The 26068-nt window shown below is 41.6% G+C and overlaps 1 protein-coding gene across 1 annotated transcript in view; it reads left to right on the top strand.

Moving 5' to 3' along the window:
- The window catches only part of prex1 (phosphatidylinositol-3,4,5-trisphosphate-dependent Rac exchange factor 1), a 106069-nt gene that overhangs the window by 9647 nt on the left and 70354 nt on the right, over positions 1 to 26068 (top strand). Inside the window, exons 2-4 of the mRNA XM_080469832.1 lie at positions 16291 to 16356; positions 16534 to 16656; positions 24903 to 25007. Coding sequence (XP_080325958.1) covers positions 16291 to 16356; positions 16534 to 16656; positions 24903 to 25007 — 294 coding nt within the window. The remainder of the gene's footprint in view (positions 1 to 16290; positions 16357 to 16533; positions 16657 to 24902; positions 25008 to 26068) is intronic.

Raw genomic sequence — 26068 nt, 5'->3', positions numbered from 1 at the left:
GACTCTTGTCCAACTGGATTTAGATTTCTTGCTCAAAAACGAGTGTTTTGTGGCATTCTTTCCCATGTTTTATGCACTTTTTTTTCTGTCCATATTTATTTCTACTCAGTACTGTATTGAAGAAACCTCTCCCAGAGTAGTGTTATGTCTACTCTTATCATAGCTTACTATGGGATTCAGACACAACACAGATTGCTCCACTATGGTCTTGTTATTGCAAAATATTAGTGCAATATGCAATAATGTTATCATGTACTGTGATCAAGATATGACTTGTGATACGCCAAAGCACACATTGTAAAGCCCTTTGAGCTTTGAGATTTATGTTCCCTACTAAAAGTGCTTTCTCTCTTCTTGGCCTTCATCAAAGCAAGACATAACTGAGCCATGTTCCCAACAGCCGTGTTCCACAAGCACAACAGTCGCTGACTTTGCAGTTTTAAATAATTTTCCTTGGTTTGTTTTGTGCTTTTAACTGAGGCTCCCTTGACACAACAGTGTTTTCAAGTGTAAACGCAAAGCTTTTGTTATATTTTAGGCGTCCCTTTACATGGCAATGCTGGTCGGAGCCACTGAAAACACAACTTTTTGAAAACAGCTCCAAAGGTAGAACTTATTGAAAAAGGTTTGAATCCGTCGCTGTGTAAATGGGGAAAACGCAACTTTATGAAAATGCTTGGGTTCATTCTCCGTCCAGATTGGGTGAAACACTGAGAATGCGCACGCCCACCACGGCAATAGTAAATAGCTCTTCTGCACATGTGTGAGTTGATGGGCAATAACAACAATGGTCGCCTCCAGAGTGTCCATATTCTCCTGGGACTTGTTTTATAGTTGAGGGGCACCCATAGTAACAACGCCGTCTGTCCATACGAATTTCAAGTACGGTCATTGTTAATGTTTATAGTGTAGTGTGTGGTTTTATTACAAAAACAAACAACACCACCAACATCTGGCCCAACATGCTAACTACATCGTTTCTGTGTAAATGGACATCGTTTTCAAAACTTTACCTTTTTGAAATAAGAACGCAAAAACATTCCCTTGAAAAGTTGTTTAAACGTCACGTAAATGTTCATACATCTAATTTAAATGCACTGGGGTTGCGAGGGTTCAAGCCTTCCCCCAGCTATCAGAGAGACAATAACTTACACAGTGTAGAGTCGCAAACACGTCAAAGATTCCATAATATTGTGACTTCATGAGATTAGTGCATGTAAGACAAATGCTGATTTTATTTTAAAACCAAAGTGCAATGATGTGCTGTGACTGACGTTAACTTGATGCGCTCGGAGCATTCCGCTCATGATCTGATCATCTGGGATGTATTTTAGTGCCAGGCGTGAACGGCTCCTGTTACTGTGTGACAGAAAATTACCGGCCATCTGTGTGAATGTGTGTGTGTGTGTGTGTGTGTGTAGAAAGAGGAGATACAGTGAAGAACATTTACAGCACATGTATAGATGGAGCAGTTTGTGAGTCATGCTATACTTAACAGAGACTTGTCTACGAATGCTGACAGTAGAATTGTTGCAGCGGTGAAACGTTATCGAAGTTGAATTTTGATGACTCGGCAAGGCTTACTCAGCCAAATTCAGGCTTCCAGATTTGCTACATCAAGTGTTACTACAAAATTCGTACGTTGCATATTCATCCTGTATGTGTCATCCATTCATTAAAACAAAAGAGCTGAAGTGGACTTGGCACGGAGGAAGTCTGTGGTCCACCACTGTCTCATCCCCCTGCAGTGTTTAGTTTCCACCCATGTGAGCAGCTCAAAGAGCCCTGAAGTTTAAAGTCCTTCAAAGCGGAAGTGAGCGAGATGGGGAAGGGAGGAAAAAAAACAAAACAAAACTGGTCGAAGCTCAAAGAAGACTCTGTGTTTCGGTGATTGGCTCTGCCAGAAAGGGTTTCTCTTGGCCGACAGCGAGGGGCACCGATTGGAGGGTGAAGGGGGAGCTGAGGGAGTTTTGTGGAGAGATGTGAATTACAGCTTCGGAGAGAAAGGAGTCTAGCAAGGTTTGCTGGGGTCCCTCTTTGTGGCGACGCCACGGGCCATTCCCTGGCTCCGCTGCACTCGGGCCATAAAGGAGGGATTTCTTCATTTATTTATTCAATTTCATGCCATGCCGACCCCGAAATGGCCCCGTTCGCTCTCTGGATCTGCCCTGTCTCCCTTTGTGGCTGGTCACCCTAATCCTCTCAGCAGAAAAGAAGGGATCCTTAATGGCTGCATTGTTTTTAGCTTGTTGTTGTTTTCTCTTGGGCGAGGAGGGGTAGAGAGCTGGTGACCTGAGAACTTGCACCGAAAAGTTTGGATGTGCTATTGTGTTTGAGAGCTGTTTTAGAAGGTGTGGGAACCGCAGCGAATTGAAAGGAGCTCTGAGGGCCCGCGGGAAAAAACCTTGACAAGTGTCCGAGTCCGCTCTTGATATGCAGACTCGGTGGCTGAATGCTGATGTACCTGTAAACAGACGGTACAGTTTGGTTCCCATTAACAGCATGTTTCCTCTTGTGGATAATGCAAGGCATTACATCCAAAGCAGACGGCCAGGTTTGATATTTATCTAAGATATTCTCAGAGCATTGGTTCTCAACATTTTGTCCCCTTGGAGAAATCTGGTCTGCCAAGACATTAGAGCGAAGCCAAACCCTGGCTCTCACAAATATCCAAACACAGAAGGCAGAGCTGCTCCAGATTCCAGAAAGTGTCCTGTTGTGGTTTTTCTTGACATGTGCAAATCTAATTTTGGTCACATCACAGATCTCTGTGGCCCCTGAAGAGACCCTGGACCCCAGGTTGAGAACCACTAATGGAGCGGAAATCTGACCACAAGGTCATATTTGACACTTTTAACCAGTACAGCATCTTGGAATTAATTTCTGGTGAACTTAACATGTATTGAAGAGGCAAATAACACTTCAGGTCAATGTCACATCCTCCTTTTTCTGCCAATTGTTTTTACTTATTCAGTTTGTTTGGAGTGCAACATCTTTTACTTGTCGTGTGTGCTGTACTAAACAACCACTGCTTTAAGGCCCCGCTCACACAACAAAGTGAAAACGGAAAACCTTCTTTGCATTTTCAGTGTCTGTTTACACGACGACTATAGCCAGAGCCACTGAAGACGCAACTTAATTTTTTATTTTTTTTAAATGCTCCGAAATTTTCATAAACACCCTAAATCTCGGAAAACGTTTTGTAGACCGTAGTAACTGATTCTTCTGCACATACGTGAGGAGCTGAACAATAACAACAATGGCCAGAGTGTCATGACTCCCAGTCCATATTCTCTTGGGACTCGGTGGTAATATAGTTGAGCGTCACCTGTAAAAACAATCCAACTTCATCGTCTGTCCATACGAATGTCTGTGTACTCGGCATTGTTATTGTTTATAGCATTTTGTTCTCTGTGGACAGTGTGTGCAGTTTGATTTCACGACACCGTTTTCAAAATGTCGCCATGTAAACGTGAAACTTTTCTGAAAAGAAAGCGTACAAACAATGTGTTTTCACTTGGTGTCATATAAACGACAGCCAAGAGGATCTTACCTCAAATCTCATCCTCCCATCAATCCATGTTCAATAAGAATAAACTCGGATGAATGTACCTTTTATAATCATCCTCTGCGTGTGACTCTGGGTGAACTTCAAGAAATCGTCCTGTGCTAGTGGCAGTTTTGGCCTCTTTCTTAACATGAGCTCGACTGAATGTCTGATGTAATCACATGTTGCAACTTCAGCGTGACTGAGTTCAGCAATTCTGACTTTTCCTTGCCTCACTTAGGTCTCAGTCTCTTTGGTCTCTGCTGGTATTTATGGGTAGATGGAGTTTCTTTTTATGACGTTTGGCAATCAGATTATTGAGCCTGTAGATCACATGTGGGTGGACTCATGATCCCGGTCACAGTTTTGGGAGGGGATGTCAGTGAAGTGATCGTCTCTCTGCAAAATGCTCCATTTAGAGATTATTTATAGAGAATACTGTGGAAAATTACCTTGATGATGAAATCTTTGATTTTTCTTGTACTTGTGCACTGACAAATAAAGATTACATTCTATCCATGGACTTTGCACCGTTAGTCAAACCGATGACCGTTTTCATGCGAGTTTGATTCCCTCCGTATCGAAGCAGACGAGGCAGACGTGACGGCAGCAGGTCACTCGCTCTGAGCTCACAGCAGCATATGGTCCCTCTGTATCTTCACACCTTCCTGTCTGGCCCCTTCTCGCTCTGATAAACCTCAGCATTTAGCGAATATCCCCCAACCCACCCTGACACTGTAGCCGGGGCTCACATGAAATGATCCCCGATGCATCTTGCAGCAGTTGGGGGGCGGGGGGGGGGGGGTATTTGTGTGAGTTGATGGTTTGACTTTTATCCCAAACGGGCGAGTTGTTGAAAGCATCTGTCATGAGGTATCAGATCGTAAAAAAAAACAACAACATTAAAAGGTTTGCCCGAGGCTGTTTAATGTTTTATAAGGTGTTTATTGGAATGCCACGCCCAGGAGTGTCATCTAAGGATTTTTCAATACTCACTCTGTAAAACACTCATGTACCATTTGCCCATTAAAAAATATAAATAAATCACACATTTCACCAACTTCAATTTAAGGAATTTCTCACTGGATCTTTTGTTTGCATCAGGCAGACTTTTAAAAACGGTGCATTGCTCAGGCATGTTTTTTTTGTTTTTTTTTAATACTTCACTCATATTTTCAAAGTGAAATGCGAACACTGAAAAACAACACAAAAGGTGTAATTTGACATGCTCAGGTACAGATAAACAGGTAAACGATGTATATTTTATTGTTTAACTATAATATAATATATTTATTATCGGTGTCGATTGTGCTGTACTTTTATATTTTTATGTATTTATTTTTTACAAAGCATGTATTGTTAGTTCAAAGCTTTCCCTCCATTCATTCTGTATTGAATTACATATCATGCACCCGTTTTTTATACGGGTGTTGTATCGAACCTTAAAACAAGCCAAAGTGCTGCTTCTGTGTTGCTGCAGTCACAGTTTGGATCATTTGAAGTTTTGAGATCCTGATACGAGTTCTCGTGATTCATTTGTCTGTTCCGGTTCGGCTGTCAGATGTTACTTTTAAACACAGCCGAGTGAGGGACCAGTCAAACATGTCACACACTTCCTTTTTCACAAAAAGCTGCACTTCCCGTCCAGAATTGACATCTGCTGCTTTTGTGTTGAGCGCCGCTGCTTCATTCTCCCGATGGTTTATTTTTTTTCCCCTCCCTGCTGAGCAGAGCCGCTCACCTGTCTACTGGCAAAGAAACAACATTTTGTCATTGACTTGAGGGGGTCTTAAGAATAGAGCGCTGGGCTTTTGTTTTTTTCTGTGATGGCTCTGTTTTCACTTCCTGTTTGCATCCCACACAAACAGAAGTGTGCGTCTTCTGCTGCTGTGTGGAGTTTTTCAAATTGTCTTCAGCTTTTCTTGCACACAAGTTGTTGCAACAACGACGAGGCTCAGTCCGGAGCTCCAACTTTACTTCAGCCTGCTCACGTGACCTTCAAACAAGGGACATTTACAGTATTGGTGTAACTGCAGAGGTAGAGCGATTCATGTAGTTTGCAGCATATCTGTAACAAAACTTTACACTGTGCACTACTGATGAAAAGTACAAGTCGTTTTCTTTTTTTTTCAATCATATTTGTTGACTTCTTGAATGACACTCAAATTTTTTTCAAAGCTGCCCTTTAATTTTCATTTATTCAAAGCCTGCCACTTTCGCATGGACCAAAATTTCTGTTATATACCATAACAGAAGATATCCCCTGAACTACATGCTAACCACACCCTTTTTCAGCGACTTCGTGTAAATCGACATCGCTTTTAAAATGTTGCCACATAAGCGTGAAACATTGCTGAAACTAAAACAATGCACTTTCACTTAAAATGATGAAATAATCCTTCTTCGACTCCAAAATTTCTAGAATGAAGCAATGACGGCAATAATGTCCCTTCTGTTTGTTATTTTGCTGTATATTCAATGTCCAATCTAATGAATAATGAAATATTCATTCTGAATAGCTCTTCTGTTTTAAATTTAAAAAAAAAGCACGTTTAACAAGCAACAGCTACTCGGCAATTTTCCATTTTCATGTGTTTTTACGTTTCAATGTTTTCACCTCCCATTTGTCCCAACTGGTGCTGTAACTGGGGGATATTTTCTTCAGAGCTCATTTTGTGGGCAGATTAGACACAATGCTGCTTCAAGCCTCTTTCCAGTGAGCATTTATTCTATATCCTTCAATGCTCTACTGGCTCACCGTAAACCTCCGATGTCTGTTTCCTCTGAGCACCAAGGGTCCCATGGGGCCGCCTCAAGGGAATTACTTCACTTTCGACAGAGTATTGTAATATTCTGTGTCAATTCAAGTACATGCTTAATAGACACTTGAAAAACTGAAAATCTGGCTTTGTAATGAATTCAGAAAACTCCCATGGCTGCCCTGGACAAGACACACAAGCTTTGCTGATGTTGTTTCAGCATTAAGGTTCAAATACTAAATATTCATGGATATGACTGGAGCATTTTCTGGTTCATATTCCGGAAACTTATGGGTGCTTAGCAATTAAAGTAATACCTCTGACTACCTGAGAGGGCAGTGTTGAGCAGTGCCGCTCGTGCCACCAGTGAAAGACACAAAAAACCCAGAAATATAGATCCTTCAAAGAAAGACTGTCCATGGATACTAACATTTCTACAACATTACCTTTCCGTGTAAACGGGCATCTATTTTCAAAATGTTGTACTATAAACATGAAAATTTTCTGAAATGAAAATGCAAAAAATATGCATTTTCTCTTGAAATGTTGTCTTATAAACAGGACCTAAATCAAAGGAGGTGATTCCCAGGGAGATAAAATACACAACAATAACAGTCTCCATCTACTTCCATACAGAGATTTCTCCTCCACATTAAAGCGTCCCACTAGCCTCTTGTATACTGAACTATGTTGTGGCGGATGGAGAACGACATCGTACATTCACATTTACTGTCTTACTCACGCTTGAAATTCACGAGCGAGATAGTACTCAAACATGTACTCATGTTCGAAACTGCTGAAATCACAGTCTGTAGGCTGTAGGTTTAGTCCTTGGATCCAGAAAAAAACAAAACACAGCCTTGTTGGTTCAAGTGTGAAAACACCCTTGTCCAACATTTTGTCACAGAGGGCAGAGGAAGAGGCATGAGGCTGTAAAAATGCTAACAAAAAGCTTGTGTACTACACAGAGCCAAGAAGCTTTTTCTGGGAACTCGAGTCATTGAAAACAGTCATTCATGGTCAAACCGAAAGCTGTGAACCTGCATATTTAAAGCCGGGGCTTTTCTCTCTTTAGCTTTTCAAGATCTGTTCATTGTCTAGTTGTTTTTATTGATTTTGAGGTAATGACTAAATGTTAAACCTGTCTTTACCCTTTGAGTCCATATTCCTCCATATCTTCCGTCTTCTTGAAGCGTCTCGCTTGTATTTGAAGGGTCAGCTTTTCATGAAACAGTTTTCCAACAGTGGTGAGCCCGCGAGCAAGCAGTGTACCGGTAATGTGCATGGAATTAGATTTTCTTGCTGGATTCCCAGTGTTGATGTGAAGGGTTTGCATGTTCTCCCTGGGCACAGGTTTTCCTCAGGTGCTCTAGTTTTCTCCCAAGGACATGCGTGTTCAGATTTAGTTATAGATTTTTATCTCTAAGCTCAAATAGAAATATCACACAAGCCTAAAGCTTTGCTGAGATGGTGCTGCTAGGTCAGGGAATTTTAATAATAATTGAAATTTTTCTGATAGCCATCCACTTTTAATAATGTCCTTCTGTAGGTTTTCTGTCATGAAAGGATCTGAAGTGTACAGACGTCTGAAGGCCAATAACGAGGCAATCATTTGGAACAATTGAGTAGAGTTTCTACAGTGCAAACTATTCAATGCCAAACATATATATACTTGATTACTGTCTGTACATTTTCTGACAAAATGAAAGTGTGTTGAAGGTGTAAGTTGCATAACACGGTCATTTTCCATCGTTTCCTTCTTTGTAGGCTCACAATAACAAATGTAGCACTCGTCACTGTTTTTGGTTTAACTTTCAGCCACTTCCTGCGTGGAACATGTCGGACTTTCCTGGGTTTACCAAATTGAAATATCAGCTCTATAATTTTGCATTAGTGTTGTACTTGGCAGCTACTCTGCGGCCTGTCGAGGAGCTTCATGGTTTTGTTTCTCGTCTCCTGTGGGATTGCGTCACGAGCAGTTTCTCCTCGCAGCCCATCGCCCCCCGTGGCAGGAGACCATCACATGCAATATGCTTGTCGTGCTGCAGCTGAGCCCTTCCTGACTCACAATTATCAGTCCAAGGATCTCAAAAGATGAATTTGTGTCCCATCTGACCAGCTATTATTAACACTGTGATGGATGGCTTTAATCATATTTACGTATACATGCAGTCTTAACTGAGCTGTTTTGGAAAGCTTGTTGAATAGATTGAAGTATACTGCTGACGTTTATTCATGATCCATCTTAGTAAACACCACAAATAGCTTCGGGTAGTGCGCTTTGAAAACATCACCATCTGTGTTTTGAAGTGCTGACCTGCTTCAGATTTTACGCGGCCGAGACACTAACGGAGACAGATTTCATGTCATTGTTCATTCAGATATTCTTCATCATGTCTTATCCCTCACAAAATACAATCACACACGCCCGGCTTAGCGGTGACGTCATTTTCCTTAACTTGCCTGGATGATATTTATCGCCATTATTCATTCAAATTTTATTCATGGTTGTCGGATCCCTCACAAACAATGATTATGCATGCTCTGCTCAGCGGTGACGACACGCTGATGTCAGAGCAGAGGCGGAAAAGGTCACCTGAGATGGAGATATGGAAGTAAACAAGGGCCATGGGCCGCATCCCGCCGCCTGTCAGCACGCTGGATTAAGACGTAATTAACTGAACAACTGCCCTCAATGGTCAGAGTTACAGTGTTTGTCATGGCAACTGTGTTTTCATTCTTTCGCTCCTGAAAACAGCTGGCTTGATCCACCTGGGGAATAATGCCTCTTTCCATGTGCGTATCTGAATTCATATGTTAATGTAATTGTGTGTATGTGTGCTTAAGACTTGAGCATACTGAACAGTTTAACCTTGAGTGGGTCAGACTAGTAAAATGGTAGCATAATAACCTAATTGTACACATTCTTGAACAACTCTTATTACTCCCCTTTGTTTTCCTATCTTGAATAATTGATTCTATAAATAAAAATGATTTCAATCTCACTACTATGCCATTTGTTTTAATAATGCAAATTACAGTGAAATGACCTCCATTTGTGGCATTTTCAGCCTCCAGCATGCAAAGTCACCCTCGCTGTATGGCTTTCATGCTTTTACTACTTCAATAATAAGTTTTCATGGCTTCATCACTGATGTTTCAGCTCAGGTCTCAATATAAATGTCTGCTCGTGTTACTGAAACACTGCAGTCGACAGTGAATTAATCATAAACAGCAGCTACTATAATAACATTCTAGTCAATGTTACGTTTGACACCCCTACTCTACACTGCTGTCCAATCCATGCAGATAACGCATGACTGATTAGCAATATTAGAATATTGATGGATATCTGAGGGTGACATCATATCAACATCGGCAGTATTGAAGCCATTTTATTTCTGTTCTACGCACAGTTCCAGGTTTAGAGGGCAGGCAGAGTCTAATGAAGGATTGTGTGGATGAAAATAGAAGCACAAACTGATCTATTAATGATCTATTAATGTGGTGCACTGAAGATCGGGGCTGGCAGACTCTCTAGATTTAGTGTGTTTGGCTTCATGAATATGGAATATTGGACGCGCAGATCGCACGAAACACTGGGAGCTTATACTAACAGAGTGATGTACAACACACAATGTGATTGACTCCCTCTGAAAATGATTGCATTGTTTATTGTTGTCTCGTTATACCTCAGATGAAAAAGTGATGCAAACTGGCTTCAACAGAGATGCTGCCGTTATTGTGAAGATTCATTTTCTCAGCTCTCATATTGTTTGTGTCGTACCAAAATTCAACAATGTGAATGATCGCCTCCCAGATTCTTTGTTTTGCAGTTCTACTTGCTGTAACTTTCTTATTTGTTCTTTGACTTCATCTACTAATGTGTCAAACTAAAGAGTAAATGCAAGCAAACTAAAATAACATGGAATCGACAGTTTCCAGCTGATCATCCTCATGTAATCCTGGTCCATGCAGAACCCTCATTTAGATATTTGTGTTTACACTCATGGTGCTATTTATAATAAATCACTTGTAAAACAACTGGAAGTTCAATCTATTGCTTGGAATTTAGCAGGTTTTATGCTGGATCTTTAGTAAATCAGGCCCAATGAAGGCAAGTACCAGTGGTGAGTAACTTCTGCCAATGTTGAACTCTTTCCTTCAGCAGTTGTAATCCTTTGCTTTCCAAGTACAATGAGCTAATGTCTATCAAATATAAGCATCTTTGGGATTATACCCCCAATCCTTTTCTCTGGCGGCAGTCTATTCTAAGACTGCGGAAGTTTGAGTAAAGTACGACATGCTCGGCCTGCATACTCAATCTGCTGCCTGCAGTCCTCGACTGAAGTTGTGATGGAGGGCCGAGCAAGGCTTCCAATTTTCTCTCCAAATAAACCTGTGTGCTTTGTGATGGAACAATGAAGACAGCCAATACAACCCAGGGTGAGACCTGAACTGAAAGGATCTCTTTGTTGCACCTTCCCACCCCCCCCACCCCCGCTGAGCGCCACATCTGTGTGACACATTTGTTCTCAGAGTGAATCCCGTCTGGATAGTGGCTGTCTATAATCGCAACAAGAAGAGGTGCATCAGATTGCCCCTTGTTTTTATTGTTTTTCTGCATTTCCTTCATCCTCCTTAACTCCCTTTAGCACCCTCCCAACTTTTCCCTCTCCACTGTCTGTAAGGAAAAGACCCTGATTCCTTCCTCCTCTCGTCTCCTCTGACGGGAAGCAATCTCTCACATGAGTGACTCCTCCAGTGTGGACGCGGTGCAAGTTGCCATATGGGAGATTTAATTAGCGTTCGCCTCAAGCACAATCAGCTCCACTCCCAAAACCAGTCGAGAACAGGATGACAACCGCTTCCCTTTAATATTGGTGTTAATTAGTGAGGTTGCAGCTCTCCGCTGAGGACCTTTGCTTTCTATTTTGGTGCAATTTACGCAAAAGCTACTAAAAAAACACGACAATCCTCCTAAAACTCTCGGGTCTCTGAGGAAATGATAAACTTGCCGCCTGACTGCCCCCTCGCCTGACTTCTATCTTTAGAGCCAATGTGTGATTAAAACTCTCAGTCTTTCATTACAGCTACTGACTTACTGTAAGTCAGACTCCAGGCTGATGTTGTGTGTGATTGCACAGAGCAGTGGTTCAAAACGTCTTTCTGTGGAGAACTCCAGCCTGCCTGCAAGAAATAGTTTGAATGTCCTCTCTGATTTTTTATTTTTATTTTTTTTGCCATAACATTACTAGAGATGCACTCATACCAATGCCAGTATTGGGATACTGCACAGAGTACTCGTTCCCGTAAAAGATCCTCCATACCGGAGAGGACGAGCGATGTCCGTGATTTATAGATTCTTTAATATTAATGAGACGCTGAGGCTGTTGGAGGTGGTTCACAGTAATGCAAAGCCTTCGCAGATTGTTTGTGTATGGAGCATAAATTAGGCTTAATGGAAATTAGTAATTACTCATATCAGTACTTGGTATTGGCAAGTAGCTAAAGGCGAGTACTTGTATTTGTACTTGTCCTTAAGAAAGTGGTATTGGTCCATCCGTGAACATTATAGTGAAGTCACTACACGAACAAAACAATGTTATTGTAGTGACACCTGTATTTACAGAGGAAAGCACCAATACCCTTACGGTATTGCTTTAAAAAAAAAACACAATTTGACACAATTCACAGATACATAAGCATCTTTATTTGATTATAGATTACTAAACTAATTCTAGGACATATTTTGTTCAGGCTGAGGTTTATATTGAATGTTGATACATTTGACAGTGTCCTTTAGAAAGAAACTGGTGATGAACTGTATCATGTCACTTTTTTTTTTCTGAAGCATTGTTGAAATAAGCAGATACTTCACGTCAATAGCAGTTTCAAAAAGGCTTTGAGTGCTTTGTATTTGCCAAATGAGCTCACCGTTGGGTTCAAATTCCAAACTCCTGCCTCCTTTTTTTTTTTTCCTACTCTTTTTGCCTTCAGGGTTCACTCACTTATCAAAGCTTCTCAAAGCTTCTCTGGTAATGTGTGATGGCTCTGTTTGTTAAAGTCCTCACCTGTTGGAAAGTGTGAAAACACACTGACCACAATGTATGACCAGTTCAATTTGGATGTGTTTGTATTCGAGTTGGAGTCAATCTCAATTTATTTCATGCAGGAGGCGGAGCCAGAGGTTACAGTATTTAATCTCATCTTATTTTTATGTCAATGCTTTGTTTCTGTGTGTAGATATGGATATTTTCCTTTTTGTGATTGCGATCGTTGCAAGAGGAGGTAAAAATATAATTTTCCTCCATTAATCCATCCATGGAAAATGCAGGAAAATTGCTCAAAGGTTGCTTTCTTCTTCTTGCCAGGTACAAATTTTCCGTACTTTGCTTTGACTATGATTTATGTTCATTCTGCAGCATTAGGGCGCACCTTATTTATTTCATTACTCCAGGGCTTCTCAAAGTATGGAAGCATGAGCCTCCCTCACAGAGCTTAGACCACATTATGCTCATAGAAAGAAGCTTAAATTGTCCATAACAATGGAGAGTTTTTTAGGTTTGTCCCTGCACAACGTCCAGAGGAAGTCCTGACGACTGCAGAGGCTGGTTTTCCTCCGTTGTCTGTACATGAATCACGGTTGAGTGTTCCTATTGCTTCATAGAGCATCATGCATCTGAATATTCAAAGAATAAGGATCCACAAAATAAGGGCTAGTTTTCTTGAAGTAGCTGTGATAAAACGTTCAATCACTACATTCAATGCGTTAGCAGACATTGAATTGCTGATCCCACATTTCAGTGCCCGGCTACATCCTGAACAGGAGAAACAAAGTCAACTGAATCAAGACCGTTTTAAGGACCTGTATGTTTGCTCACATTTCTAGATTTTCACAGCTTATGCATGACAGAAGCACATTGACTTCCATTATTTTGCATGTTGAAGCACTAAATCTTAATCAGAGTTGGTCTCAAAGTGGCAATTATATGTACAACATTAATAGCTATCCTAGCACGCTGAGGTGAATGGGTATTTAAAGATCCTTTAGCTCCAATTTTACTTGTTTTAGTTTCGAAGTTGAAAGGCACAATAACCTTCATACCGTCATACTTAACTAACCACAAAAAGCCAGAAATGCAACCAAACAGAGAAGACATGAAGGATAGAATGGAAAATATGGATGTGAGAATCTGTATAGATGAAGTAGAAGTTCTGCTTTGGGTCCCACTGGATTATAAAACCAACAAATTACAAGAGGATGTGAAAATTTGTTGTAAAATCTAAAACAAGATCAGGATCACACACTTAACCCTGTAATCCTCCATCGTTCCCTTGTCGGTTGGCATGGTAACCATATGCAGGTAAATGGAGAGGTGCAGTTATGACGTTTTTACCATAAAATGTTATCAGATGTACCCAGATGTGAGCTGGGTTCAAAGAATAGCAGCTTCACTGTCTAAAAACGAGGAACTTGTGGATAATCTAATTAAAAACTCCATACAGATACCCCCCCCCCCCCCCCCCCCCCCCCATATTCTACTGTATAAATGTAGTGAGACATTATACCCGTTCCTTCATTCCTCTGCAGCATCCGTATCATTTTTCAGACTCCAGGCACTAAAAAACAGGCAGACACATCAGCAGGAGTCTGCCAGATGGAGGAGGCTTCAGGAATCGGGTTTCATTCGCCGGTTTAGGGATACGTTTCTCCTTTCTCCTTTTTTGAGACAGTGCTGGTGTCTGGAGATGAGGCAAAAAGTCAGACTGAGGCAGGTTAAGCGCGTCAGACGCAGTGCCATAGACGGAGAAAAAGGGGAAGAGCGAATAAAAGAAACTGTTTGCAGATTCACTTCCCTTCTCTTCACCATCTTTTGTTTTTTGATGTGAGGACTCTTGATTGGCAGCCATGAACACACACACACCAACAGAAGTGAACACACAGGCAAAGCTCAACTTGATGTGGGCTTATTACGGCCGTCCTCGGTGAAGTGGGGTGTGCAGGCGCAGTTACGATGAGGCGGTTATTTTTGCTCATGTCTCACAGCTGAATGCTCAGGTGCATTAGCTTCCACAGCAGCAGATCTATACAATGAGCTCGGTAAGCCACTTCAAGACCGAGAGAAAAACAAACTTGTCTTGTCATGTAGTGGAAAGTTGTGCGTACTCGAGGGACAGCGAAACAACCGTGACACGTTTGTCTTTCACCAAGAAAGGCGATTTTCCACAACGTATATGTGAGCGTACACGTGGCCGTGCGTTACTCTGAGGCTTTTGTGCGTTTGTGCTCATGCATATGTGACAGACGTTGCATGCACTGTTTCCTCAAAACAAACACCACATACATTCTGCATTAAGCTGGTCTGTATGGGGAACCTACACTTCCACTTCTTGGTTGATCTGCTATATGCGAGGGATGGCTGATGATTTCAAAAAGCCTGCCTTGAGTCCTGTGCATATCGGCGCTTAAAGTTCCCTTTCTCTTCTATAAGTCAATTGTTTAAATAGTGCTTCTAGTCAAATACCTTGGATAGAGTTAGCCGATTCAGATTTTTATTATACAAGTTGCAATTTGAAATACAGTTGTAAAATCCAGTGAAAATAGTAAAGCATCTTTAACAAAGTACATGCTAAGAAGTGGCTAAGGCAGATTGAAAACATAAAACTTCTGCTGTGTTTTGGGGTTCCGTTTACACGACAAACTGAAGCTACTGAAAAAGCAAGTTTTCGAAAATGGCTCCCAAGGTGGGACTTTACAAAACCGTTCCGACTCCGCCGGTGGGGGACACAACTTTTTGAAAATGCTCTGACTCCGTCTCTGCATAGATGTCAGAAACGCCGCTACTGTGCATGTGCAGCACGACTGTAGTAAATAGTTCTTCTGCACATGTGAAAGTAGATGGACAATAACAATGGTGGCCGAAATAGCAATCCAAATTCGTTGTCCCTCCCATACGAATCTCCGTGTACTCGCCATTATTATTGTTTATAGCGTATTGTTCTCTGATGCATGTGTGTGTGGTTTCATTACAAAAACAACCAACAGAACCGACTAGTGGCTCAACATGAAAACTACATTGATTTCAGCGTTTCTGCCATTTCCGTGTCAACGGACATCGTTTTCAAAACTTTGCCATGCAAACGCAAGAACGTTTCTGAAACAAAAACAATGCACTTTCACTTGAAACTGTTGTCTCAATGGAGCCTTAAAGAAACTGCACAGGGTTTTTTTCACACACAGTTTGCCTTGATAAAACCTTGATAAAACCATGTTTTTGTTGGCTAACCTTGAAGCTAGCACGCTAATCCCTGGACAAGCTGACTTTGGGTTTTGGATTATTGATCTGCATATACTCTGTCAGTTTGGTAATCCTCACACATTAATGTGAGTTCATCATTTTCAAAAGCTTCAACCACAGTTGCCAAAAAGTACAAGGCTAATTTTAAGTTAACAACATAGTTTACCTTGACTTCAACTTTCCCACCATGAGAGCTTTCTGTTTACATTTGGTTAGCACGTTCACGTCCTCTAAACATGTCTCTTCTCTTAGCATGACCTTAAAAATACTCTGTAAAAGCAAGTCAAAATCTTTCATGCCTTTCTTAAACACAGAATTTTTATCGGGCTTCAGACCAAACACACGTTTGTCCCGTCTGCTGTTATAGAGGAAACTGAAGATGCTAAAATGCTAACTTGTGGTACTCTATTTTAGGGAAAAATACTTTCTTCTTCATAAACATAGCCAATAATACTTAAATTGAATAGTACAGGCTTATTAAGTCACTGAAGTTATGGTTGAAGACCAATTTTTTATTTTTTTTCAGTTGTTAGGAAATCACTTGAATTTGATGTTTTTAGTTACCGTCGCTTTTGTGTGTAGTCATAGTTTGATGGTAAATGATTCAGCTGATGATAACGATGCTGTGCTGTGGTTTTTGTTGTATTTCTTCTGACCTACTTTGTTTTTGCTTCTGCTGCAGGCTTTTTTGCACAGAATCAGACAGACTGCAGACGACCAACAGTGTCTCTCACCCGAACATGTCAAGGTAAGACCCACAAACGATTGGGTTTTTGCACAAAATCGGTTTCTCCCTTGACTGATTTATGTCATTTTCCCACATTTCTACTCATCACTTCCGTTCTCTTTTCCCCCACCTCTTCCCGCCCGTTATCTCATCCTTCCTCTGCATCCTCTTCCCTTTACATCATCCTCCTGTTTGCAGATTCTGTTTTCTAACATCGAGGACATCCTGGAGCTGCACAAAGAGGTGTTGTCCGCCGTGGAGGCCAGCCTGCAGCCTGAACCGCAGCCCCAGCATGCACTGGGATACGTGTTCCTCCAGTTTGTAAGTGCATTTCACACACATACAAAGCAGGGGAGTGCCACGTGCACATGGGAGCGCTTGCACGCGAGAATTCCTCTTCCACGCAAAAAAAAAAAAAAAAAAACGCACACAAACTCTTTTCATGGGCGACCCGTAACCACAGATTCAGGGAAAGCGTGCAAAGCCTGCTGTGAAAATACCCCTTAATTCTCTCGTTCTCACATGAAACACCCCTTCGTCTCCTGGACACCCCCCCGGTCCTGCCACGCTCTCTCACACGCTTTACTTTTTCTCATTTTCCAAACAGACGTACATCCTAACTTCTGTCCTCCATCTCTCTTTATCATTCTCTTTCTTTCAGCTGCTCCATCCTCCTACCAGAGATTCCTCTCCCTTCTGCAACTCCAACACATGCCCCCCCCCCCCCCCCCCCCCCCCCCCCCCCCCCAACTCCCCTCTGTTTGAACTTATTTGGCCCCAGGGAACAAACAAAGAAGGGTCTGTGTCCGGAGAGGAAGAGCTGGTGTGTCACTCAGCGAGGGGACAATGTTTCTGCTGGTAGCGCTCAATCTCCAGCTCCTTCTCTCTCGCCCCTCGCTCTGTGTTTGTCTCCCTCCCATAAACTTTCACTAAGGCACAAAAATGCACCGGAGTTTGTATTCTGTTGCGGAAACACAGCCGTGAGCGGACTGCACCGTTGCATCTTTGCTTCTGATTTGATTTAGGAGTTCTGTACCGATAATAACGATCAACAACTCAGCCGTCACACCGGTCTCAAGAAACTATATACCAAGTAAACACATCAACTCATTCTAGCAAAGTCATTACACAATCTTTCTCAATCTGTGACATGGATGGTGTTTAATCACCTCCGTGAATCGCTGCTGAATCACCTCATCAAAATTCATCTTCACACATGTGCGAGCTGTCACGGTGATTCAGCTCGTCAGGCCGAGTGTCAGGACGGAGAATTGATTCAAGGAGCTCGGCGTGTTATTGTTTTTAACCGTCACTCTGAGGTCTGACTGGCTTCAAGCGCTTTGATTTCTAATAGGGTGAATATATTTCAAAGTATGCTGTTGCAGTGTTGTATGATGACCCAAGCCAGTGAGAGATATCACTTTCTGTTCACTTGTTACAGTCACACAGCAAGAATATCCCAGAAGGTTCACTGGAACTGTGTTATAGTAGAATTGTGCTGCACACAGAGGCCTGCCTCTCTTTAAATTCCTTATTAAACTGTGAATAAGAAACTCTTGTTTTTCAAGCACCTGGAGGACTGCTCCATTAGTATGTCATTGTAAATGAGCAACAGCTATTAACATTTTCTAATAAGAAGAAATTACTTTTAATTTCTTAAAATATTTTCGTAAATATGCATTAAATACCGATTTTTTATTTTCTATTGTGCCAGGCTGTTCGATATCAGAAACTACTGAGCACTATTGTCAGATTTCTACTTGTTGGTTTGTTTGTCCATCTCCAACAATCCATCTCCCAACCCATCAATTCATCCCTGCCCTGATTCAGCCGTCGTTGGATAGAAGTGTTGTCGAAGAAGTTTCTGTCGACCAATTTCTTTGTCACCTAAGTGAACATTTATTTTAAAACTATTAAAAAAAGGCAGAATTATTCTTTATATATATTCAAGTATTTTACACATTGTTCCTGAAGTACGTTGTGTTTATTAGGAGTCATCCAAAGCCTTTAATCTTAAACAACTTTGTCACATTTCAAATCTCTCTGAATATGAGGCTCTTTGTTTCATGCATTACTCTGGATGTTAGCATTCAGCATCCTGACATATTGCATTGTCATTGTCAGAGTCTTTTAACCTTTAACCGGGTTTATTAGAAGCCGATCTTGCAGGATCATTGTCATGAAGTGCAATTTAAATCAGTGGTAGAACTCCCTTCACTACACACTAACAAAGGAGATGATCTGTATATCAAATAATTTCCATGTTTAAAACTGAAGCCTATGTTATCGCCCAGCTTCTACATAACAATAAGGACCCTATGATCTCCAAAACACTGATAATGCAAACAGAAGCATAGAATCAGAGGATGACAATGGTCATTTTGGAGATAATGTGTTGACGTTCAACAACTACATCAAATAGAACATTTTTGTTTGTCCAGATAGTGTTAAATATCTTTGTAAAGGCTCAACCAGAGAATTTTGGCCAAGTGCATCAACACACTGCATTTATCATGATAGTTTGAAATATTTAATCACATAATATCTGCTTCATGCGTGTCTGTTTCACTTGTTGTGTGTGGTGATATCATCTGCCACTGTGTTTGTCTGTTGTTGTGTTGAGTTATCAAGCTTCCCACATGTCACCTTTGCAGTTGAGTATCCATTACACTTCCCTCACCAACCGAGTGACCTTTGTCTCCTTCGGCACTGACACCTCTCAGCCAATGAGCTGGCCCCGTCTGGTGCCCTCCAAGCCCCAGCCCTTGACCTCTGCCTGAGGTCAACACCATGACCGGGACTTGATTAACCCCCTGCATTGTTCGGCGAGACGTGTCTGCCACTCACAGTCCGGGGAGAAAGAGGGGGAAGATTCATTGCTATTCAAAGCTGATGTTGCCAAGATGGTTTGGGCGGCTGCACATGTAAAACAATTAGAGACCGATGCTTTAATATTATGCCACTTTTGTGCTACTTACTCAAGTGTCTTTGAATGCACACGGTTGTTTAAAGTTCACAGTTTGCTCCGAATTATCGAATCTCCAGACGTGGAAAAGTGAGTCAGAGGAGAAATCAGAGACATCAATATTTGCTCTATTTCGGGGGAATGTATACAGGAGCCCCGTGCTCGGAGCAACAGTCGTGTCATTATGCACGCTCTGAACCCTCTGAACTGCTCCCATTGTGCTTTGACTGGATGTGAATCCTCTGAGTGTGATACTAACCTCTCATCCACACCTCCGGGAAAACATTCCTGTGACGAAGACTTGTGTTTATCAAAAGAAACAACCAAACTCTTTGAGCTATTCTGGGTACAAATGGTGTCTTTCAGTCTGTCAGAATAGTCCTGGTGTTAAAACATGACGCTGTAGAAATTAAAAGCCTCGCATTCCGACCCTGTTTTAACCTCGCAGCCGACTCCGAGGATGTATAACCGTGCAGTTGTTGTCACCTGAGGAGAGGAAACGCCCCGGGCGGGGTTTAGCTGTAAACATAGCTGCAAAGAGGCGTGCTTTGTGTTTGTGAGATTGCACTACTGATGCACAGTAGAAACATTTACATGTCCCCAAACACTCTCTCAGTAATCAGGCATTCTGTTTGTGTTCAGGTACGGTTCATTTCAGAAAATATTTAATAAAAAAACGACCTAACATGAACTCACATCTCTGTTTGCTGCTGGATTTCAAATAATAGCCAGGTGCTGTGTAGTTATACCTGTCTGTCCTCATTAAATATAATTACAGAAAGCAGACAGACTGAATAAAAGCTGTTTCTACTGGGTTAAACTTTTATAGTGAACACTTTGAAATACTTGGAAATAGAAATTTTCAACCTAAGGATGTTATTGGAGGATATTTCAAGGCTTCATTATAAGTCCGATATATATGTGTATGTATAAGGTGATGCAGTCAAGACCACCTAACCCAAGACCAAGACCAGAGCACCCTAAGATGGAACTTTTCAAACACGCTCCGAAACGTTCTCCTAACGCTCTCCACGTAAACAGGGGGAAAGGTAACTTTCTGACAATGCTCAGGCTGCATCTCTGTGCAGACGGTGGAATGATTTCAAGTCTGTGCAAAGTAGTATTGAAGCTGTGCTTCAAGTTTTTTTTTTTTTTTTTTTTACATACTGTAGCAGAAAAATGTGTCATTACCCACTCTGCCAAATTTGACTGATTACAGAAATGTTTAAAATTAGGTCCTGAGTTCATGCATTAATCAGCTCTCCTCTCTTCACGGAGGTGGTGAGAGTATAGTGTAGCTTAGACTGTGTGAAAGTGAAACCGGCTCCATTAACAGTCAGCAGCTCATAAAAGAGATCAGCTGGCAGAAATATCGACTATAATCAGAATACGGGCAGGATGTGTTTTTTTCTTGCTACGATATCGGTGCTTGAATTTGGGGGAAGGGGGTGCTTAAAAGTACTTGTGTAAAGGGATGACTGCAGAGGCCGCTGGAGCTGAGAGATTTCTTCACAGAATGACGACAATTTAAATTGTGTGAGGAGTTGGTGCTGATGAGTTTAGAGTTAATGAGACAACTTTCGTTATGAAGGATTATAAAAAAAGTAAATTTTATTTTATTTTTTGGGGGGTCTGGTGTGCCTCTGAAGTGGCTTTAATCGAGGTGCAATTGCCCACTGCAGGCAAGTTAACTTTTCATAGAAGCAAACACTAATAGCTCTTCACAAACATTGGAAGTTTAATGGAGATTATTGTCGTTTTACAGAAATTAAGTTTTCATTTACCAGCTCGTACAATGTATTTATGATTAAATTTCAGAATTTTCTTTCAAACAGACTCTTATCAGAAATAACAGACATGAAACATTAACATAAAAAAAATAAAAATCACTTAATTTTTTAAATGCTTATTTCCATTTTTGTAAAGCCCACTGTAAATCTCTCATTCTGATAACTTACACAAGAGGGGCTTGTGTACAAGGTTCAGGCTTCGCACGTACGTGTTGCGATTCATTCAGTCGTGCACAGATTTATTATTTGTAACGTTTGGCGGGACGCTGTGGGCACACTGGGCCGGGAACCAAGGCTGTTATAACACAACTCTGCACATTTCATTAAAATGTATTATTTATTTTTTTATTCCATAGGAACCTGAAGCACTGGTAGCTTGTAAATACAACCCTCTTTATTTGAATTCACGAGCACAAACCACAGCCTGTTGAATAGGTTTAATGAGCAGCATTGAATATAAATGACTTTCAGTAGATGGTCCGAAGAGTTTGGATGTCGACCACCATATCCAGACTCACAGCAGTCACACACACACACACACACACACACACACACACACACACACACACACACACACACACACACACACACACACACACACACACACACACACACACACACACACACACACACACACACACACACACACACACACACACACACACAAGAACAAACAGACCAAAATGATTGCTCCGGCAGCGTATTGTATAAAGTCAGTTTGACTGTATGGGGGCTTCTCGCCATATGCCGGCCCAGCTGCTGCTCCCAGTGGTGCTTTGGACTGGAATCACTGGCCAAATGTGGCTTTGGGCGTGTTGGTGATCCTGCCTGTGTGGTTAAAAAAGAAAAAAAAGAAAATAGCCCACCGTTTACATTGTGCTATTACACAACTACAAAAGATTTTCAGCTCCTTTTATAAAAAGGATCCGTTAGCTTTGTTTGGCTGCTTCTGTCGCCGCTGCTGTGTACAACAGAGACGGGCTTTAAAGAGCAGAGAGAGTTACTGTACAAAGTTAGTTGTTAGTCGCTTTTGTAGAGAAGTAAAACAGTTTGAATAATTCTTTTTACACATCAGTACGCTTGTTTGTTTTCAAGATGATTCCATGTTTTTCAGATTCAGTTCACCTCTTCTGACTGATTATTGCTTCAGGTGACAGCTTTCCAGTGCAGGTAGAAAGGTTCCTCCCACCACCTGCAGTCTTGGATTTCACTTACTCGGTTGTTTCAGATGACAGTTTCAGTTTCTGGGACCTCGAAATTGGGCCCCACCTTGCACACGGTTTCACATCCCAATTACTGTGACATAGCCAACGCCACACGATAGCCACCGATTAGCTGCAGGCTTTACATTCAGATGCAGCTGCGAAACTGTATGCACATTGTTGTCTACATATGCTTTGTGAATAATGCATTTCAAGCCACACTGTATTAATCAGCGGCGTTTGGCGTCGTATTACGTTTTGCTAAGGAGACTAATTGACAGCTTGATTCTGGTTTGCTTTGGGTCGCTGCACACTGAGAAAAAGGGGGAAGTGCTTTATGTTGCCGAGCAGTTTGTTCATTTTCACCGTGATGCCGACTTCTTTGAAAAAGAGAACTGTGACAAAAGATGCGGATGAAGGCACGTCGGACTTGAAGCGTTAGAGCTTGTTCTTTTTTGTACCGCTAATACGCAGCCCGGAAGTGTAGTAATGTAAAAAGTAGGGTTATTATGTTGTTGAGAAAACAAGGTTTTGAGTGGTAACACTGTACATACCTGCAAAACCTACAGGAGCATCAACACTGGTCTTAATATCCACTTTAAGCTCTTTTCTGGGGGAAATTCTCCAGTTTATTGTGATCCAGGACAACAGATTCACTGTAAATCTATCAACAAAGGTTAAAATGTTCATTACCCTCAAGATGATCACTCATCCTTCTTCTATGCCTAATTCCAAGGGTGTCAAACGTAAGGCCAGTGGGCCAAAACCGGCAAGCAAGAGGCTCTTATGGAAGAGAAGTTATTTGACATTTCACTGCATTTTGCATCGGAAGGTTTCATTGAAATTTTCTTTTTGCAGGGATTAGTCATTTTCCATAGTAATTGTTTGGTTTGGTGAAAGTATAGATGTTTTCATCACCTATACTATAAAAGTTTAAAGTTTACATTTAAAGACTCTTATGGCTTTATTTTACCAGTCCGGCCCACTTACATGGAAATCAGACTGAACTAGAATGTGTTTAACACCCCTGCTGTAACCCAAGCCTGACTGTCTCAAACTCACATTTCATTTTGGTCAGTTTTCCTCGATTCCTGTGATTCTGACTTTTGTCCTGTGACCACTCGGTATGAAATAATACGAGTGATTTTGAAAGAACTGAGCATGAATGGAAACATAATTTATCTCCATGCATTCAGTCTTATTCAATATGTCGTGCAGCTCTGTTGCACACAGTGTTAACCACTACACCACTTAAAATCATCAACGTGGTTATTATCCTTTTATACGTTCATGTTTGGTTTTGAGTGATTGGACGTCCGTTACAAACCAGGTGTTTTCACTTGAAAAAGACCATGGAGACCAAAAGTCAGTCACGTCTATAAAAGCAGCACATCTCCTTATTTTCTGTCCGTCGTAATGACATTTCCATCATTTTTAAACAAGCCGAATGAACGATGACAGTTGTTCCAGTCGCAAAGACACAGACTATTAGACCCAATATTTACACTGCAACTGAAAGGAGAGGGGAGCGACTGTGAAGCATGATATACTGCGTGTATAGTATTACTCGCATTATCACAACAAACACACATGCTGCTCCCCGTCGGTTCAGTGTCAGCGTGCGTCTCTGATGTCCTGGCCTCGGACCAACGCACACAACTGGAGCTCGCTGCACTTTACTCAAATATGCTAACACTGTTTAAGAGCCAAACAGCGGACGACCACAACGACGTCTAAATCTCCCCTCCATCTGTTTTCCACAGTGCAGAAAGTGTGGGTAGAATCACAGAATCAAGACATGAACAGTACTTATCATTACTGAATTTGCAGATATTTCATTGAGGTTGCCCAAATAACGTAAAATACTCTGACATTAACCCAAACTGGCCAAATGAGTGCAGCCATGTCTCCATTCTTTAGATTAAGCACTTGAGTGGATGTATTGGAGGGAAATCGTACCAAAACACGGGGGGCCTCTTGCAACCCAACTGTGTCCAAATGTGTCAGCAGTCTTCCCTTCAACTTTGAACGTAGAGGTGAACTATAGGAACAAGCATAGCTGCATGATATATCGCAAATGTCCTCTCATGCAAAATCAACATGCACAATACGCATATTGCAAAATGACAAGCTGTTGTATATTTCCATGCACTTTCCATTCTTGCCCTGCAACATATCGCACAAATCAGATGGCGCTGTGAAGAAGTCCTTCTTAGATCAAGCTTGTGTTTACATGTGGAGCAGCTCAGTGTCCTGGACAATATGTCTTTTTCTCTGACAGTTGGAGCCAGGCAGGAAGCACCACATGAGAGGCAGAGCGAATCTGGGCAGTTTCTGAATGAAACATCTCGTGTTGTCAACAGATTGTATTTCACTTAATTGTGTTCAACGTTATGTCAGAGCTGGTGGCCCAATTCCAGAAATCTGTGGCTAAAAAATGCCACTTCTGGTTTGGAACCGCAGTACAGCGAACTAAACGTGTAAAAAACATTACTATAATGTACTAAATACTCAATATTATTGCATGTGTACCTACTCTAATGCAGCGTTAATATGAATGCCCTTCATGCTGTCCTAATTTGTGTTTTTGGTTTTTCTTTTGTTTTGCAGAGGGAGAGTTTCTCAGTTTACGGCGAGTACTGCAGTAACCACGAGAAGGCTTTGAGGCTTCTCATGGAGCTGAACAAGATCCCCAACATCAGGACGTTCCTGCTGGTGAGACGTCCCACCCCCCCAGACATCAAATCTCTCGGTCCTGCATTTTAATTGGCTTCCTTCCTCTTCCCACAAAGAATCTTGATTGTCTTTTTTTTTTTTATGCAAACATGCTTTTCACTCCACTTGCCTCTTCCTTTGACCTACATTTTTTTCCCCCCTACTCGTTGCGTATTTCTGTTTCTGCCACCTCTCCATCCTCTTCCTCCTTGCCTCTCACCTACATTTCCATTTTAACACTTGAATAAAGGGCAGAAACCATAACAAGGTCGGAGGGTTCTTCCTGCCTGGACAGGACGCAGCCCCCATCAAGGTCACCTTTGTGTATTGTTGTTCCCGTCGCGTTTCTGCTGCCAGCTGCTTCCGTGTTTTCACACCCAAACCTTTCGGGCCCCGGACAATGAACTCGGAGCAGCTTCAAGGGGGATTTGAGATCGGGGAGGGGTTGGGGGTTTCAACCAATGAAATCATCAGCAGGTTCTAGGCCATCCAGCTGTGGACTGTTGGCAGTCTTATTTTTCTTCTTTTGGGATTGGCTGAGAGATCTGAGGCTCCACGTTTGATGGTTTTTGCTTCCATAGCATTATTCTGAAGTGAGCGGGGTCCAAGTGCTGCTTTGGCTCACTCAGTCATGCAGCGGTTAATTGGTTCGGTCTTATGTGACATGAACGATTCCAAAATTAAATCACGACACAACATCTGGTTATGTCGTAAAGCAGGGTCAGACCCGCTCAGGATGAAGTCAAATATTGGACCGGCTCTCGTGTTTTCTGTAGCAACACAACCAACACAATAGAAACAAGTGAGTCTGACTGAAGACATTTTGTATATAGGCCACCGAGTGTTAAACTTACAAAGAATATGTGTTATATTTCTAGTACAAAGTCAAGACTTTGCAATTGTCTGAGTGGTGACCAGGGAGAATCGCTGTCATTTTAATTAATAGTGTAAAGTGAAACGCCAGTGGCTTTTAAATGAACAATTTCCATGCTAATTGAATCGCACAATGAGGAGAGCTTCTGAAATTTAACATACAAGTGAATTGTTAATTGCATCTGAAG

Source organism: Lipophrys pholis, assembly GCF_963383615.2.
Source record: "Lipophrys pholis genome assembly, chromosome: 8".
Taxonomy (NCBI): Eukaryota; Metazoa; Chordata; class Actinopteri; order Blenniiformes; family Blenniidae; genus Lipophrys; species Lipophrys pholis.
Note: the sequence above shows the minus strand (reverse complement) of the source record. Positions and strands in the feature narration are given on the sequence as shown.